The 19,361-nt window shown below is 38.3% G+C and overlaps 1 protein-coding gene across 2 annotated transcripts; it reads left to right on the forward strand.

The window, feature by feature from the left end:
• Nucleotides 1-1,406: 1,406 nt before the first annotated feature.
• EEF1E1 (eukaryotic translation elongation factor 1 epsilon 1) lies at nucleotides 1,407-19,101 on the forward strand. Of its 2 annotated transcripts, none has more exons than XM_075493870.1 (4): nucleotides 1,407-1,566; nucleotides 3,381-3,581; nucleotides 11,122-11,217; nucleotides 12,187-12,296. In XM_075493870.1, the coding sequence occupies exons 1-4, from the start codon at nucleotides 1,459-1,461 to the stop codon at nucleotides 12,259-12,261; spliced, it is 480 nt and encodes a 159-aa protein (XP_075349985.1). In that variant the 5' UTR covers nucleotides 1,407-1,458; the 3' UTR covers nucleotides 12,262-12,296. The 2 variants fall into 2 exon arrangements, with proteins under 2 accessions (XP_075349985.1, XP_075349984.1); XM_075493869.1 differs by lacking the exon at nucleotides 12,187-12,296 and adding an exon at nucleotides 18,440-19,101 and having other exon boundaries at nucleotides 1,411-1,566.
• Nucleotides 19,102-19,361: the final 260 nt, after the last annotated feature.

Genomic DNA, 19,361 nt, shown 5'->3' on the forward strand with positions numbered 1-19,361 from the left:
GATCAGACATAGACGTATGACATCCGCAGCAGAATATCTGCAATTAGAAAGGTGATTTAATCATGTCTTTAACAAATCTCAAATACACTAACGTGCAGTTAAATCAGGCTATTTCATGGCCAGCTCGGATTTTGTGATTTTTATCTCTTAACTTCACTACTGTCATTAAGCATGGTTCATTAACATGCTTTTCTTAACCCTACTTCTATCCTTCCTCTGCCTTTGATGCCCTTGATGGCTGCGTATAATGCCTCGGTTCTGCGTGATCTTCCTTCCTGCACTTCACAAAATCTCTGGTAAGGTGGTGCTCTCCGAAACTTCAGCTTCTCTGCTACATTTGGCTACACTTGGACAGCAAGTTCAAAATTTACGGGGTGGAGGGAAGCAGGACCGGTAAACGGCTGGATAAGCAGCGTCATCTCATTAGCCTTGGTTCCTGGGAAACGCGAGGGAAGGGAGAGACGCGCCCTGCCTAGTTAAGCTGGCGGTATTCCCCAGGTGCCCCACAGGACAGCACGTTGCGGTTGCCTTAAGCCACCCACTGAATCAAGAAGCCCGCCGCGGCAGCGAGGGCCCGGGCCGGCCAGGACACCGAGGGCGGGAGTCCCCTGGGAGTCGGGCCGCCCCTGCACGTCTCCAGCAACCGAGAAACCCAGGGCCGGGCGGCAGCGCTGCGAACCGAGGACGGCGCGGGGCTTGCGCCGGCATCAGGAAAGCCGCCGACATCAGGAGAGCCACCGGCTTTCCTCCGTTTCTTTGCCTCTGTCAGAGGCGCAGCGACAAACCCGTCAACAGCTCTTGCCCCTTTCCGGGAAGAAAGCAGCCGTTATTTCCGTTGGAAAGGAGGCTGCCTCCATCCCGAGTTACGAACCGACTCTGACAGGGCCGGATGGTGGGCGCGGGGCGGGGAGCAGCTTGCTCTGGGAGGCCGCGGGGCTGCTCGGCCCCCGCCGCCGGTGGCCTTGGCCGTAGAGCGGCGAAGAGGCCGCCGCATGAATGTTTCCCCCCTTCCCTGCCGGGCTGGGGCGGGAGCCGCGCAGCCGCTGCCCGAACGGCGGCGACGCTACTGCCCCCAGCCCCGGCCCCGCAGCCCCGCAGAGGTCGCCCCGCCCTCCAGCTGAGGCCACACCCTGGGGGCGTGGCTTAGCGCCATCGTGCTTAGCCCCCGGCCCGCACATGCGCAAACCACCATGTGGGCGGGGGAAATGTTTGCGGCTGCGCATGCGCCCTTAGTGATCCGCAGCTCTTCCCCCTCCCCCGCGCGGTTTCCACGCGAAGCCCGGCTCAGCGCATGCGTAGGCTGCGCCGAGCGTCTGATTGGCTGGCCGGCTCCTTCAGGCCAATAGCCGTGACGGTTCCTTTGGCGGTGTGGTGGTTCCGTCTTCCAATGGGATTGCCGCTTGTTGTCAGGTGACGGCTGTCGCTGCCTTTCCTTTCCCAGGTGGTCCTCCGCCAAAGATGGCAGCTGCCGCGCGGCCGGGGACGGGTGCGGAGGAGCTGGCTTTGCTGGAGAAATTGCTGGGCCTGCCGAAAGGGAACAAGTACGGCGTCCAGGGGGAGCGGAAGGTGAAGGGAGCGAGGAGGGGCCGGGAGCGGGCAGCGGCGTGCGCGGGCGTCCACTAACCCCCTTCCCCAACGGCTTCTTACTTCGCCGCTTCCTCTCTCGCCTCCCCGGCCCGGTCCTGCGCCCTCCCCGCGCGACGATTGCCCTCGCTACCGGTGCCACGGTGGCTGGGGCCTCCCACCCCCTATATCCGGGGCGGGCGGGCCCTGTGTCGGCCTCAGCTGCGCATCCCCGCACGGTCAGGTCTCCCCTTGAGCAGAGGGTTTCACCTTTTCTCCCTCACCCCTTTCCTTCACTACGCGCCTTAAGTTGTGGCCGCAGGGCCTCGCTACCTACTCGCAGGTTTTGGAAACCTCTTCCCTCTGCCTGTGGAAGGGTTGTCGTGTGTCGTTGGAGGGATGTCGGCTTAAAATGTACTTGGTTTTATGCCACTCTCCTCCCTGCGTTTCCTTGGTGCCAGTGCAAGTTATATCTGTGCTGGTGTAGGTAAATTATGTGGAAAAGATAAGTTGTTAATATCAGAAATGCACCTGTAGTAAAGAACGGCTGCTCTTAAATATTTTGCTCTTTTAAAGTAGATGCCTTGACATTTTGAAGTTCCTATGGAAACATTAAGTTCTGTGGTTTAAGAGGCACCTGAGGCGTGAAAAATGTAATGTGGGGCTGAGGGTGTCACAAATGTGTGAGGGCCTTTATGTGTGATCCTCTTGGAGAAGGACAACAGAGGAAAGAAGCTGTGTGGTTGCCTTTTGTTTTTGTATGTTTTTTTCTTGACTTTATTTACCATTTATTATTAGAGTCCTGAATAGCAATGTATTCATTCTTTGGTTGCAAAAGCTTCCTTAATTATTTAACAACCCAACTGGTATTTTAATGATATTACTGTAAAGCATAAGTCTGAAAAAATCAAGTAACTAGATATGTCCGTACTTTTTCAGATTGCATGTTCAGTGGAAAAATTGAATAGTAGCCAAAGACTTGGTACAACTGCGAAATGAATGTTATGCTTTCAACTTGCATCTTATGTTAATTAAATCTGAAATAGGCTCCTCTGTGTGGTCAGACACTTTAAAAAAAAAAAAAAAAACACAAAAAAACCCTGAAGTATTGCGTTTTAATCAGTTTCTCTTCTATCATTTGATGTCACAAATGACTGAATGGGCTTTAGTCTGTTGCAGTGAGTTTCAATTCATTCACTTCATTTTTGACTCTTAGTGGTTCAGTTTCCTTTCCCATAGTGTAACATGTGGTAATGTCACTAACAAGTACACGGTTAGAACTAGAGGTGTGTTGTGTTGTCCTCCCCTGCTAGCAGTGAACTACTAACTTCTGTCAGAGTATTTGGCAATAGAACAGTAAGCATGAATAAGCATTTCACTAAGTCTGGTTACTGTGTTCTGCTCAGAGAGAAATTGGATGCTACTAACTTTACAATCTTAAGAGTCCTGGATTTGAAAATTAGTTGAAGGTTAGTTAATAAGATTTCTGCCAGTGTTAGAATGAACAATACTAATTCTTGCTAATATTGGCAGAATTTGATTAATTGGAGCTAAAGGTGTCTTCTTGGTTTGTCCACATGCATGTGTTAACTACATTTCTTCATTTCTTCTGTAAAAATGGAAAATAAACTGAAAAGAGTAAAAAGAGAACGTACACTTTTTTTGATGTTACTGCCTTTTAGTATGAATACTTCTAAATTCTGATATATTGCTATTAAGATCCTTTTGAGAGGCTATAAAAAAACCCAATAGCTATTCTTACAGAGACTGCTTTTTGAATGAGTTATTTAGTATTACACTTTTGTTTCCTCTTCTAGGTTCCTGTTCTTCAAACAAACAACGGTCCTGGTCTGACAGGATTAATGACCATAGCTGCCCACCTAGTTAAACAGGCTAAAAAAGACCAACTGCTTGGAAGTACTGCAGAAGAGAAAGCTGTTGTTCAGCAGTGGTTGGAATATAGAGTGACTCGAGTAGATGGAGGCTCTAGTAAAGAAGATGTTAGAATAATTCTGAAGGTAAGGAGTACTTAATTACCTTGCCACTGACTTTTTGAGTGACTAGACCTTGAAGAAGATTACAGTGCTAATGTGTGCATGAATAGGCAGTTAATAAAACTGAGCAAACGCTGAAGACTTGACAGTATCTTTGAGTACTGGCTTTTATTCTGCTTGCTGCTTTTCACTGTTATTGACAAAAATACCCCAACAACCTGAAACAGGAGGGAAAACAGCTTCAACTCTAAAATATATGAAGCAGAGCTCTTACAGTGTTTTATGGCTGTAATGCTGTAAACTACCCAGGGCGTTCCAGATAGTTTAGAGATTGTTCAGCTGCCTAGTCTCTTATTAGCCGTGTAAGATGCCAGTTTCTTACTGTCTTCATAAAACCTCAGTTAAAAACAAGTTGCGTTGTATTTCAAGGTAACACTGCTCTGATTGTTTTAAGAGCTGTTCTTATTGATTTGGTAATTATGGAATACAGGCCATACTTGATGTTATGGTAATTGGTATTGATACCAAAAGGAGTTACTGGACAGAATTGTGTGTGAAAAGTGAAATCATAAAGGAACCTCTGCAAAACTGCCCTTCACAGCGAGCTACTTTGTATGGAGGCTTTGGTCTACTGTATTAAACTTTTCTTGTAGTCTGAAGCTTATTCCCTCTTAAACGGGTGGAAGCAGAAAAGAGAATCTCAAGGGTCACTCTGTTATTTGAGCAGCCAGATGGCAGGGAGGAGATAGTAAAACTTACTCTATTTTCCTTCTTACTTCTTGTGACTGGTAATTAGTATTTTTGCAGTCTTGTGGGAACAGAGCTTGAAGAGAAAATTTACTTTACACTGTTAAGTGCTAAGGGCTCTGTTTACTAAGTGTGTATGAAACAGCAGTGAAATTCAATCAATTTTTAAAGTGTTTATTCTAATTTTAAAAGTATGTTTTGGACAGAGTACACAATGCTCAGTGCTACTTGTGAGTCTGAGTTTAGAAGGAGCTTTGTGAGCTGCAAGGTATTAAAAAGGTTGACTTTCCTTGAGGCTAGCAGAGTCTTAATACTTCTGACTTTTATTAGGTGTGGCAAGTCTGAATCAACTAGAACTATTGCAGAAACCAAAGATAAACTGAAGCAGTGTTCAAGAGTTAACACATTGTGTTACTTAAGATGCAAGATTTTCCTTGATTTTAAAGTGGTGCAAAGCAAAACCTTGTTAGTAATCTGTTGTCCTTCTCAAACTGACAGCCTCCTTGATCTTGAGGACTTGGAATATCATGCCTCCTTTACAAGGATCAACTTGGTGAAAGCGCTAAAAGAACTATTTCTGTCACACCCCAGATAATCTGAATTATCTTGATCTCATTGGATATCTATGGAATATCTTCCATTGGTTAAGCATGAGATTGTTTATATTGCTTCTCTTTTTGTAACATCTCTGGTCTTATTTTCTACGTGCAAATGCTATCAAAACCTTTACAGTCATGGTTACTCTACAGATAATACATGAAAACTGTCTACCCTTTGGGATTTTCAGGACTTGATTGAAGGAAGCATTGACTAATTAGGATTTAACTTCGAGTTTAGCTGTACTTTGAATAGGTAGTATGACTACCTCAGAGGTCCCTTTTGTCTAATTAATTTAAAAAAAAAACTTTTTGACAAATATATAAAGAATTTAAGTTGTTTTTCAAACAAACTTGTGATGCCTTTTGTTCTCTCCCAAACTGTGAGAAGACCATATGAGAATAAATACCTAACTTTTATTTACCTTTCTTGCCCTTCTATCATATAAACCCCAAAAGCAAGTTTTCTGTCTTGTTATGACAAAATACATCTGCTCTGCATGGCTTAAGTGATGATACTCACATGTATCAGGTATTTTCAGAATTGCATTTGAGTATTAAAACTAGACACAGAGATATGATGGTTTCATGCTGAAGCTGGTATCTTCAGTTTTAGCCTTAGAAACACTGGCATTGTAGAAAAGACAATGTACTGAAATACGAATACGTAGGTAAATCAAGTGCTTCCAAACAAAACAAAATTTCCTTACTGAGAAAAAATCAGTGTTACTTGAGGGAGAATCTCTGCCTTTAAGTATATTCTAATAGATATTACCACTTTAAGATTATCCTACGGATTTTTTTTTTTTCTTAACAGATGTTGAGTGGCCAGAATTTATTTTGACACAGGGCTGCTCTGGAATTGTTCCAGCACTAATGATTTCATAGTATAGCAATTAAGATTTTCTTTTTTTTTTTTTTTAATTTGTTCTCTTGCCACCACGATTAATCAGAAAAAGACGCAGCCTACCATTAAAGTATACTGTGCCAAAAGGGAGTATGGGTGAAAAAAAGAAAAACTAAAATAGGGAGGCGAGTCTGAGATTGTAAGTTTTACAACGTGTCTGGAATACACAATGGCAGTCTTGGGACAGTTGCAGCCTAGAGCCACAATTTATAATAAGCTGTGCCAAAACCAGTTCAGTCACTTCTGCTATAAACTTTAGGCTGCCTCTGTTTAACCCTTAGCTGAGGTGATGTGGTTCTGAAAAACATCAGTAAATAATTGGTTTAATGTGTGTTAATTTGAACAGGAAGGGGTTTCTGTCGGCCTTAGGAAAATATGTTCTTAAATTGTTCTTACTGATGTGTTGACTGAAGTTGTTACTTTGCATGAAAGCAATCATGAAGTAGTCAGACCATCTCAACCAGGTTTTTTTATATTCATTCAGAGCAAATACCATACTGTTCAGATCTGGTCAATGAAAGTGCCCTTCGAGTTTTGTCGAACCTTGACTTGAGCTCCTGTACGGGATGAAATAAATGGGAGCAATACCTCTGGACTGTTCTTCAGCAGATATGTAGGAATGATGATTGTCAATAGTGGTGATAATATCCAATGCATTATGTTAACTTCCTTTTCCACAGGGTGAGAGACTATTTTCCTTTGCTTCTGTGATGTTTGGTTAATGGTAAATTAAGCTGCATAGGAAAAAAATCTGAAAATTACTGAGTTGTTTGATAATTAGTAGTTTTTCTGTTCTTCTGGGAAGGAATTGAGAACCTTTGTGAAACTTTTGTGCCACCAAATATCTACTTAGATGTTAATAAATTCCATTCAGGAGACTTGAATGTCTCTGATTTGTCAGTTTTAGATATCCAAAACTTGAGGGTTCTTTCCTCCCACCCCATCTTCAGAGGCATATTCTAAATAACTGGGAGGTTGTACTTGCATTCACAGAAAAGCTTCCACAGAAATGTAGAAATCTCTAGTCTCTGAAGGATAATTATAACCAAGAATTTTTGTGTACTACTATCAGTGTCTTATACAAAAAATGTTCCATGATTTCAGCTGGTTTTGTCCTAATTTCTTGTGCTGTCTGGCTGTAATCATGAAATCCAATCAGAAATCTGAATAAGAGAGCTTAAATTCTTATTTAATGTGCTTGTTTGAAAAATTACTGTTTCCACAAATATGTAAGCAGGTTAATCCATGCTCTGTCCATGCTGTTAATCCACAGTTCTTGTACACTGTTCTTTGCAGACTTCCAAGTGGGATGCCTGCCCACTTTGGCAAGCTTGTCTAGCAAGCATTTTTTTAAACTTCGACTTTCTGTGTTCACTTCTCTTGCTTTTCTGTTAGCACCAGGATATTTTTGTGCTCTTACAGGTGTAAAAGATTGAATTTTGATTATTTGAGCAACACTTGTTGATTATTTTTCTTGTCTTTTACAGGAAACTCAGTATGTTGAATATAATATTCTTCCAGACCAGGTTTAGCTCATAGTTTGCCTGTTAGATAGAAAAGTCTTGTGTTAGAATTAAAAATATGGCTACATTCCAACAGTGAAATTCTACTTGTCTTGGATAGGGCTGCAGAATCCTTTTCTTGGGCTCTGCATTGTCAGAGGCTTGCCTGGGGCATTTGAGAGTGCTCAGCTCTTTGTCTTTGTGTGGTGCGATATAAAGGCATTTAGGGCATAAATGACCTCGAGAATGTTGCTGACTGAAAGGATGTGCTTCTGTGTGTAAGGGAAGTATATAAACCAGCAGCGTGTTGTTGTGGACAAAATATCCAAACCAAAATCAGAGTATGATTTAGATCCATTGGAAGCTATTGAGTTGTTGTAAGAAGCAGCTGTTACTTATCCAAGCCGCTGTCTCAACTTGCAGTGATTAGAAGGGATTCAGTCACCTTAATGGATGAATTGGATTACAGACAATTAGATTGCATACTTAAAAGATGATAAGCGATACTGTGGGGTAGCCAGAAGTGTGCCGTGGATGGGATGTGTTGAGCTGTCACTCTAGATATGGGCTGTAAATTGAATTTTTTCCATAGAACAAGTAAATGGAAATCCATCGGTTAGTCCATAAATAATGCAACATCTCTTCTTTCCATTGCTTTTTCCCCCTCATACCCAAAAATGGAATTTGAATTGCTGCAGTTGTTCAATGCATATTAGTGCGTCAAACTGCAGTTATGCCTTAAATACCTGTCTGAAATTTGAGAAAGGGTTTCCTGAGGGATTGCAACAATAAGTTCACACAGTTACAAGCAACTTCCCAGACTATTTCAGTAATTTAATACTGGGATTGTATATATGTAATCAAGTTAAGTAGTGATGTTCAGTACATGAAAGACAATGATACAAATGGCAGCTAACAGACTTGAATTTCCTCGATGTAATAAAAATTCAAATACAGTTTTGTATTCTTATTTTCATTAATCTCTTCAGGACAGGAACACTATTTCAGTTTAATACCACAGTCACCTTAAGAAAGCTTGACTTTCCGGAATTTTAACACAGTTGGCTATTAGCCAATAATATAATAATCTATGGGAAGCATAACCCATAAGGCAAGATTAACAAAATGTGCCTAATGCACATGAAAAAAAATTGTACTGTGGTGTTTCTGAATTAGCTTGACTAACAGAATGAAATCAGAATACCGGTCTATATTTTATGGGAGGAAAGTACATGTTCAAAGACAGAATTGTAAACTAATGCTAATTTATCCAAGACTAAACCATTTTTGTTGAATTCCATTTGCTGAGTTAACTGACTGCATAAAATTTGATTAACCATAATAAATAATTGTTCGTGCTGTAATGGCTTACCTTGCCTTTAAAGTTTTAGAATTTTTTTTTTATGAATATTTTGAGTATACATGTGCAGTATATTCAAAGAACAAATTTATTCTTTGTATGATATTAACTGATCTTTGTATGATATTAACTCATCCTGAACAACTGGGCAACCAGTATTTCTGCATAGAAACTAGCCTACCTCTTGAAGATGTATAAAACTAAGAATTAGTATGCCATAACTTATTTGATGCAGAAATCTGAAATTTTGAGCAGGGAAATAACTGTGGTGATTGTACCATCAGAGATAATGAGCTTTTTACTTTACATATAATTTCAGTGCTGTTACTTCTCATTATAATGCATGTTGAGTTTCTGGTTAATCAAAATGAAAAACGCTGGTCAGAATAGATGATTCTATGATTTTTTTTTCTAGTAAACAGATTTCTAGATATTTTTTTCTTCCTGCAAGCTTTTTCTTCTTAACATTGCACTTGCCTTTGTGTTGTGTGTATGAAATTCCACAGAACTGTAGTTACATGTTTAAAGTAATTTGAGAGCTAACTAACATCAACAAAGCAGTAAACCAGTCTAAAGAAAAGAAGCTACATAGCCAGGGGCTATGTACATGACCTTACAGAATTTTAAGTATGCAGGGGTTAATATTTTTCCCTGATTTGCTCTAATAAAAGAAATTGAAGGAGACATGAGGATGTTTAAATGTTACAGAAGTACAGGGGTCCTGTCATGAAGAGGTTATCAAAGAAATAGTAAGGTGGCATAATGGAGTCAAACTTGTCAAATTTAAGTGCAAGGTCAGATGTCTTAAAGTCTCAGCATTTTAGTTTTGTGGTTGGTTTTGGTTTTTTTACATATGCACTGTAGGGTATCTCCATATAGGTAAAATTATGGAACCACAAAAACTGCAATATGCTTATGGCTAAATGTAATTTTTAAATTGTTCACTAATTATTAACCCCCTTCTCTTTGCCCTAGACCTTTTTTTAAAATAAAAGGTTGTCTTAAAATGGAACATGCTGTAATTGAGACTGAAAAGCTATTTCAGGGACGTTTTGAAAAATGTTAGTTATGTTTAAGCTGCTTACCTCTGTTTCTGGGGCAGGGGGAGGGGGTGGCTTAAGGAGATCTTTGAGGAAAAAGGAGTGCACTTACTACAAGTTTTTTCAACCAGCAGAGGAATACTAACAGGGAGAGTTTCCAAATCCAAGAAAAAGCTGGGAAACATAAAAATATGATAAAACTAAAGCTTGCTTATGCTGGGATCAGGGTTAAAGTAGATAATTTTGTTTGCTGTTACATTTCTTTCTTTAGAGGGAAATAGGGGGCAGAAAGGTGCATAAATTGGGTGAGAAGTAGGTAAGGCGTGGAGAAAAGGAAGGACAGGTAAAGAGGTAGAGCTGGTGTGTGATGCGTATGTTCTCAGAAGTGATACACTTGAGCAATGAGTCTGTCAGCCTCCTGTTTTCCCGCAGAGAATGACTGCATACAAAAAGCCATTAAAAAGGGTTTTTATGTAATACAGATTTGAAATATATATTCACTGAACCTAAATGGAAGCCTTCTACTACCCACCCTTATAGCCTCTGATATGGAATTGTTGAGAGAGAGATGATCTTAAAATGCTGAAGCAGTGCTTTCTTCATACAGACTTAGATAGCAACTGAATTGATAATATCAGTCATTAAGAATTGCTAGCAGTGATTTCAACATGAATAAAAGCAGGTGTCAAATGGTACCAGCTGATGGGTATCAAGTTTCTGTCATTGAACTTGGAATGTGTTTATTTGTCTCCCACCCCACTACCCCTTTGTGCTTCCCTGGTTTTTACACATTTGCAGTTCCAGAACCTTGCTGACCAGCTGCATTGAGTCCTGGAGGACAGGAGAATCTGCTGCTGGAAGAGCAATATGCTCTCCTTTGATCATAGGACTGCATTTTCCATTTTTGAAATGTTAAATGTATAACAGCGGTGCTGCTGAGTCATATGCACTAATTAAAAAAAACAAAACCACAACTCTTGCATTTTTTTAATTCCAGTAACTTGAAGCCAAGAAAAAGACAGATTTGAAAGTATTTCTGTGGAGTCAGCTTAATATGTAAAATAAATCACACTTGTATTTACAAAAATTTGAGTGAATGTAAGTGGGGGAATTATTAAAAATTATGTCCCAGCAGCAAGCTGGCTAGCACTTTGTTTAGAGACCAACATTTAAATTTTATTGAATTGTTGTGTCAAAGAACAATGATATTTTAGTTTATCATCTCGACACTTTTTAGAATTTTTTCTTCTTCTAATGTTTTTCTCCTTTGCTTAGTTGGGATAAACTAAAGCTGGCATTTATTTTATATGCATGGTCTCCAGAGGAAGTTTTCTATTATTTTTTTAAATTGCCTTGATATTTTGTCTTGCAAAGTCAATACTACGGTAGTATAATGACTTTTTCCTTTTTAGGATCTTAACATACACCTTGAAGATAAAGTCTACCTTGCAGGAAACATTTTTACCTTAGCAGACATTTTGATGTACTATGGATTGCATCATGTCATGGTAAGTGTTATTTGCATTATTTTTGTATGTATAACTATCATAATCATTGTTTATGTAAAGGGCAGTTTATTGTTGTAGAAGTTGACTTACTGAATTGATCAATGACAATTACAGAACAAAAATGGAGAGATTTCTTATAAGAACTTCAAATAAAACTAGTTTTTAAGTTTTTTACTTTTTTTAATATTTAGCTATGGATCTGTCAAAAGAAGTGTATTATCGGTAGTGTCCAGAATGCTTTAGTTTCCTCCATGTAATGTAACAGGGACGATGACTATCCCTGTGGTTCTAGGTATGAGGACTCTTATCTGTTCAAGTCTGAAACATGACTGCTTACAGAACTACATGGGGAAGTAAATAAATGAAACTGAAAGGACATGTCAGAACTGAAAGTACTAACCTTGTTAGTATTGGAGAAATGCTCCTGGTGCTATGAAAGATGCACGTAAATTAAGTTCTTGAAGGATGAATGCATATAAAAGTGTGAGCCATAACAAAATGTCATTTGTGTTTCAAGACTTAGTAAGACTTGATAACATGGGGAGCTGGTGCTTAGGAGGAGAGGGGAAAAAAAAAGTTTGTACCGAGCAGAGATGATGTTGAGGTTCTTTGTAGTCAGCTCAGGGTTTTACTATGAAGTGCTTATAAATCATTGCACCTCAGTTCTGAACCCCAAATGGTAATTTGAAGATGAAGCAGTAGAAGTTATTTGTATTTTAGTGGCTGGAATGTAATTGTAAATGAGCTGTCCTTCTCTGGAGTGGGTACTACTAAACAAACCAAAGGACTTGCACAAAAAGGTCTGCTAAATTCTTGGGAGACGATAAAATCAGTCAGTAGAAAATTACAGTAGAAAATTCGGGAGGAGGGGATAATCAGAAAACGATGCCTCTGACAAATGCACGTGTGTCTGAGAATCGGTGAATTCAATCAACTGGCTGAATGGTTACTTTATACAATTAAAAGCAGGGCTCTGGGAGAAGAGCGCAAGAACGCTACACTTCAGAAGGGAGGCTGAGCACAGAGCAGGGGAAGATCAAGTAATGAAATACTACCAAAACTGAGAGAGAACTTATGTATTTGTATCTTGACTGTCCAGGAGTAAAAGTTCAAATGAGAGAGTGTCAAACAGAGGAGAGGGAAGGAAAGCTTCATTTCAGAAGGTTTTTGAAAACATGTTAGAGTAAGTCATTTAGAATTAATTCTGTTAAATCATATTTGCCTTGTAAAATATCTTTAGTAGGATACGTATGTTGACTAGAGTGTCAGAATGGGTTACCTTTCACATATGATATGTAGACATAGAAAAAAGGTATAAGTACTTTCTAAAAATATGACTGTATATGCTGTAAGAGAGTGTGAGTTCTAATGAGACATTTTTAAAAAAACTTAGGCAGGGGAAAATCAAGCTTATTTTAAATTTAGAGTTTGCTCTAGAGTAGACCACCTAATCAAGAAGAAAAGATACAAGTTATTGCTTTGGGAAATAGAACAGATGGTAAAAACAAATGACTTGGTGCTCCTGGGTGACTGCAACCATACAGACACTACTTGGGACAAGTTTATAGTACAGCATCTGCTTCTGAAATGTTTGATTTCATGGAAAATAATTTTCTGAATCGGAAAGGTATAAAGGGCAAATAATGGGGTGGCTGTCCTAAATAAAGAGGAAAGTCTAGAAGCTACTAGCTAGGAATTGCGTGTATTTTGAAGGTTTCAGAATTTATTAATATTAGTACTTAACTACAGAGGTAAGATCTTGAACTGTAGAATCCTGTGACTTTTTTTTAAATTATTTTTATTTTTCCTGTAATGAGAAGTGAGTATGTCTAGAGCTGCTGCTCTGCCCTAAGCTTTAAGGGTGGGGGGCGGCGGCGGGGAAAGCTGCTGTATCTCTTAATGTGATGTGGTCCAGGGAAGCAGTTTGTCATATCCACCACTGTTTCAGCTAAGCCTTGTGCAAAATATCAGTAAATGTTTCCTATAATCCTTCAAGAGAGGAGGTAGAAATGGGAGGCGGCGGGGAGGGGGGGGGGACAGGGATGACGACACCCACAGTTCTTGCTGTCCATCAAGCTGTCTAGAAAATTCAGCTGAAAATGTTAGTGATAATGAACTTTAGGATTAATCTCTCTGCTTTTGATAGACTAACAATTATATGCTAACACAGACATTAGTAATAGAATACTGTAAATATTAGTGACATACCATGATCATCCTGAATGAGCCAAGTATTATTAAAACTTTAAAAACCTTCTGATGCACATTTCATTGGAAAGGTTTTTAAGACCATCCAATCCTATTGCTCAGTTCTTCACCTGTGGTTTCATCTTGCTTTCTTAGCGTTTCTGAATATAGATCATACATCTTCATATTCCTCCCCTCCTCCCACCTTCATTTTGCCCTTCCCATTATCGGGAGGCGGGGCATGGATGTGGAAACTGATTCTTCACTGTCCAGGCTCATCCATTCGAACTTACTAATTGGTTTGTCTACTGAACAGGAACAACTCTTAATTTTGCAGTTGTATGCCTTTCTTTCATTCTTCCTCTCCGTTCTAGTTATCTTAATAAGCACAATAGTACTATGTGTTTAAAAATCCATATTGTGGGAAAGGAATTGGTATTTTAATAGTGAGATTCACAGGTAGTGTTTTAGGCGTCTTGCAGACTGAGTCTATTTTGAGTCTATTAATTAGAAGTATACACTTGTAATAATAAGGCAGGAACTAAATAGTGTACATTGTCGTTCTGCATCATAATATAGGTCACAAACACCCAAAAAGTGTAATGCTTGATACTAACTGTCTAAATGAGCTTTTTCAATGTGATTTACATGGTCATATGTAATTCCATGTCTCCATGTATCTAAAATAAATACTGTTGTCTTTAGACACTTTGATTAATTAAATACATACGTGGATAAATATGATGAACAATGAAGTTCTATGTTAAAATATAGATTGCAGAGAAAACATGAATTTGGAAGCATTGCTTGAGGATAGCTCAGGCAATCAGTAAGCATTAAATTCCTCCTGTGGTAATGAACTTGTTTTCATATTGTTCTTTCTATTTAAAATAAAAAAAAAGTTTCCCTATATTTTTATTCTTAAGTATTTTCAAACAGCACAAGTCCAGTTCTGTTTAAGATAAATAATCAGTACAAAGGTTGATCAGTTTTTATACTTCAAACATGTTGTCAGAACCAAAGAAGTAGTCTCAAATCTATATGTCTGACTTGAAAATTTCTTAATAAGGTCTAGAAAATAACTTATGGGTGAAATTTATATCTGCAAATGGAAGAAGCCTCAGTCAAAATTTTGGGGTCAAATCAAGTACAAAACAAAGTAAGTTGTTCTGCTCAGGTCAGAACTACTAATCCTGAACTATAACGAGAGTGCAATAGCAGTTTATTTTCCACTGAATTTTTTCCATAATGAACATTGCCTGTAATAAACAGATTGCCATGAATTTTTCTTAATATTCACTGATATGCTGTTTATCTTAGTACTGGGATAACAGGCTTTCCTTTTAAAGAATGATGCTAGAAATGGTACTTAAGCTGAATTACAAAAAACAGTTTTACTTCAAAGAAAAGATTTAATTTTAAGCATGTTCCTTTAACAGCAGAAAATTAGTCAAAACTATGTGAAAGTACATGTATTTCGTGAAGTACACCACTCGACTGTTTTTGGTTTTTCTCTTTGCCTTGTATCTAAAGGCTAAATTTAAAAAGTGAGGTAGTATCTTATCCTTTCCTTGATGCTGAAGAATTTCAGATGTAGGCAGGTATTTTTAGACTTTCCATGCATGTGCAGGATGTGGGAATAGGAATTTATGCCTGCATCCCCAATGCTACTGCAAGCAAATATAATTAAGCTTGTGTATTTATAGCCTTTCTAGAAACTCTTCTAGTTGCACTGTATGATGACCACCTTGGTTACCCTTTGTGAGCTTTGTGGTGGAAGAATAAGACTTTTTTTTTTCCATGACATAAAAAAAAAAAGCCTGTCAAATTGAGTGTCTGCTTCTTTGCTATTAAAATAATTGCTTTAATAGCAAATAATTATTTTAACAGCAGAACAGCAGCCTTTCTTAACTTGGGGGAATTATCTAATTTAATGAGGAAGAACAGAAAATACCCATCTAACAAAATGTTGTAAAAAATGCCATGGAAGTGATCTCTAAACAATTAACCTAAGAGTTATGTTCCAAGTAAAAAGTAGAGCATGCCACAAAGTGATTTTTAATATATTTCACTAATAGAGTACATTATGTAAATAAGTAAAAATATCTTGCTTGTTGTGCCTGGAGTACAAAAAGGGGTTTTGTTATTAGAGTAGCTGTCTGTTTTGCCCTTCAGATGTTTTTTCACTACACTAACATAATGGAGGAGGACTAGTTTTTCAAACTTTATTTTTGATTTACATCAGAGAAATGTGAAGGTGGAGAATGATCAGTATAAAATTATGGGGAGGAAATACTGTATCTGCTTCAAAATATGAAGTTTAGTTCAGCATTTTCATAACCAAGTGCTTACCCTTTTTCAAAGTCTTTAATGGGTATTGTAATTACAACTTCAAGTGTGCAACACTCATGGAACTTAAAGTACAGTATTTTTAGCATCTGCTCATACTTAAATACTTTTCTTCACTTTCAGTAATTTTAGATGGCCTTAGAGTACACATGCTGCTCTTTTCATGCTGTGTGTTGCTTTGTAAATGGTTCTGCAGCTTCATACCAAGCACCAGCTTCCAGCTACCATTAATTATAAAAAACTGCATGTGATCAAAACCATCTTCCCCTAAATGGTACTGCATGGATTTTTTTTGTCCTGAATATACTGTACTTGCAGAAGCTCAGGTAACTTGTGAAGCACTCAGTGTTACATTTTAATAGCTTCCACTTTTTGTTTGTAATGCCTTTAAAAATTCTGGAGTTTTTCCCCTTATCAGTGTTATTCTCTTCCACTTGGCTAATGCTGATGAACTCTCTTATGTTTCTAGCTCAGCAAAAATAATATGTGGCTGTGTTTCAATTGATTTGTCTGTGCACTTCTATCAGACTACACAGCTGTAGGGATAGTGTTTACGTTTCCATGCCAGCAGCAAGAAAAGCAAATATTCTCATACTGCCTGAACTGGGGTTCATAACAGTTCAAAATTGCAGTAGTTGTTGTGGAAATACATGTGCAGTGCTATGCTTGTATCCTGGCAGGTGAGTCCTGTAGGAAGAAGAGCTACTTGGGTTTAGGAGCAGCTGCAAGATCCTGCTTTTCGGTTGTTGCCACTGTTACTATGCTCTTAGCTTACTGTTAATAGAGCTTTAATGCTGTGTGGCATTGGTTTAGAATTCTTTCCTGCAACTCCTTGAAATGCTTTGTCGATATTTTTCCAGTGGTTCGTCTTCTAGAATATATCCTTATTTTCCTTTTACCTCTACATGGTTAAAGCTTTCCAATTCTAAGCCAAGTGCTGGGCTGTGTGAGAGAACAGTAAGGAGAAGCAATTATAGTAGTTAATAGGCAGCTCTTGAAATCAAAAGGGCTGGTGTGTCATGAAGTGAAATTTAACATGAGACTTAGTTTTGAACACCAGCTTTTCACTCATACAGCTGAGTAAATGAGTATGTATAGCTCTTCCTGTAATTTAAAGTTTGTTGGAACATATTTGTTTCCAGCTGTCCTATGCCCAAGATCGAATTTGCAATGAACCTGCATTACCCATGAAATCTGGTGTTTTTAAAACAAGGCATAAGGAATATGCCATCTGTTTAGCTTTTGAGGAGGGGATTAACCTTGATTAGCTTTAGAAGTCTAAACATGAAAAATATCAGGCATGTCTAGCTAGTGATTTGTCTGTTAAAACTATCCTCTACAGGTGTGCTGGTTTTCATTGACTGCAGGTGTTGTCAAGATGACTAAGTTAAGCTTGACGGCTAACTTAGGTAACTGAAAATGAAGTGAGGTCAATCCTGCACTGATTGGTTTAAGTATTAGTGAGATAAGATAGGGTAGTTGATGTGAAGGTCACGTTTTGTTCCTAATGCAGTATTTGTAGTCTGTTTCGAGGACTACCCCATTTGTAATTCAGTTGTAGTAGGTTAATGTGAGGAAACAGATTATTGTCTAAACTGATAAGCTAACTTCATTACAGAGAAATGAGGAGACCTAGAATTGCTAATCAAGGAACAGTAATACAGGTGATACAGGATGGGAATAGTTCTTGTACAGCTGGCTTGAAAGACTGAAGTAATAGAAGAGTTTGTAGCAAAGCTTTGAGGATGTTGCTGACTTGAACTTAGAAGACTTTGAAAGGTATAGTTAAGATCTGTAATTGTAGATACTTTATCTGAGACAGTCCTCTGATAAAGGTAGGCTTGAAGCTCTTCATTAATCTTAGTCACAATTCCTGTGGCAAGGAGCTGTTGCAATAGCTATATGATAGTTGGAGTCTTCTTCCTGACTGATCTTGCAGCTATTTAGATCTGGGTTAAAATAAGCAAGTGACTGTGCTGTTGACTTGTGAACTCTGGTGAACAACAGGACCTTGAACTGTAGGAGCAAGTGATAGTACTTTAAATACATTTATGAAGTATGGACAGGTTTCCAGTTTGTTTTACTGTGGTAATTTCAGTCATGCCATTGCTATCTTAATAATGTGAGCTAGCGCATCTGAACAGGTAAGTGTTAAGCTATGCTGTTCCTTAGTAACTACGGTATGACTATTGCTCAAAATGGAAAGCAACTTTCAGTTTTTCTATGCAGTCTGAAATTGCCTGAAAAAAACTTATTCCTGTGCTTATAATACACCTTGAAATACAAAGTAGTCACTTTGCTTGTGAAGTAAGACCGCCTGCTAGATTAATGTGGGAGACTTGTGTGTGTTGTGGAACTCTTTTCTGCCCCTTCCAATACTGTATGCTAACCCCATGAATAGACAAATGCATTAAATTCAAGCAAGCTTTTTCCCCTCTCGATCATACAAATGTATATTCCACCCTCCAGGTCTGTTCATTTGAGTAAATTAAAAGTAAATACATATTTGGGGCTGTGAATTTTAATATGTGAAATTAAGATAGAATACTGCTGGACTGTAACAACTTTTTATGTGAGTGAAAATCAGCTGTAAAACTATCCACTTTTATTTTACCTTACCACATGTTATGACATTAATGATGCAGTGCCTTGTATTATTGGTGCCTTGTATTTCTTCCCCATACAGGTGGATCTCACAGTGCAAGAAAAGGAGAAATACCTTAATGTGTCTCGTTGGTTCAACCACATTCAACATTATCCAGGTGTCCGACAACATCTGTCTAATGTCATCTTTATCAAGAACAGATTATACACTAATGGTCATTAAGGAAAATCTTAATGTCATGTTGGAAGAGTGTTTGGGAGCTTAGAAGTTATACTGTCCAAAACCACTAACTTGCAAATACTGGTTTGTAACCTTCTATATGTGAACCAAAACTGTAGATGCCTCAAATACAATTGCATTGAATTGCTATTGTTCATTCAAGAATTTGAACTAGTTAAAGAATTGTATCATGTATCTGATTAAATGCAACAGTGGTAGAAAGATGGAAATTGAGTTTTAATTTGCTATTTTTTAAAAATGAAAAGTTATTTCAATTAAATATTCAAGTGTAATTACATGGTCTTTTTAGGAAAGAATTACTTATTTTCGTTCCATTATTCACTCCTTTTGCTATTTATTGAATCTTTACATATGTCCCACTTTCTTTTCATTTTATTTTCCATGGATGTTTACACTAGTTTTGTAAAAGTTAAGAGCTATATTGTGTGCCAAGGATGTGAAAAAGGGAACATGCAAATATTACAAAGTATTTATGTGACTGAATAAATTATTTTAAAACTGTAGTCTTAATTTGGCTGTGAAACTCTTTAGTTTTTCTTCAGTAAAGAAAATGAAGGTTTTAAAAGGTTAGTTCACTTGCTACTTCATTTTGCAGTATATGGACTCTTATTTTGATTCTTGAAGCATTTTCTTTCAAACTGGGTAACAAAGCTAGTGTTTTTCAAGATTTTGCATATGTCTCACTTCCTATGGTATTTCTACACAAGTGCAAATGCAAGTTTCAAGATCCTAAACAAACAAAAAACAACAAAAAAGCCCCCCA

The sequence above is a fragment of the Mycteria americana genome, chromosome 2 (assembly GCF_035582795.1).
Source record: "Mycteria americana isolate JAX WOST 10 ecotype Jacksonville Zoo and Gardens chromosome 2, USCA_MyAme_1.0, whole genome shotgun sequence".
NCBI classification, from domain to species: domain Eukaryota; kingdom Metazoa; phylum Chordata; class Aves; order Ciconiiformes; family Ciconiidae; genus Mycteria; species Mycteria americana.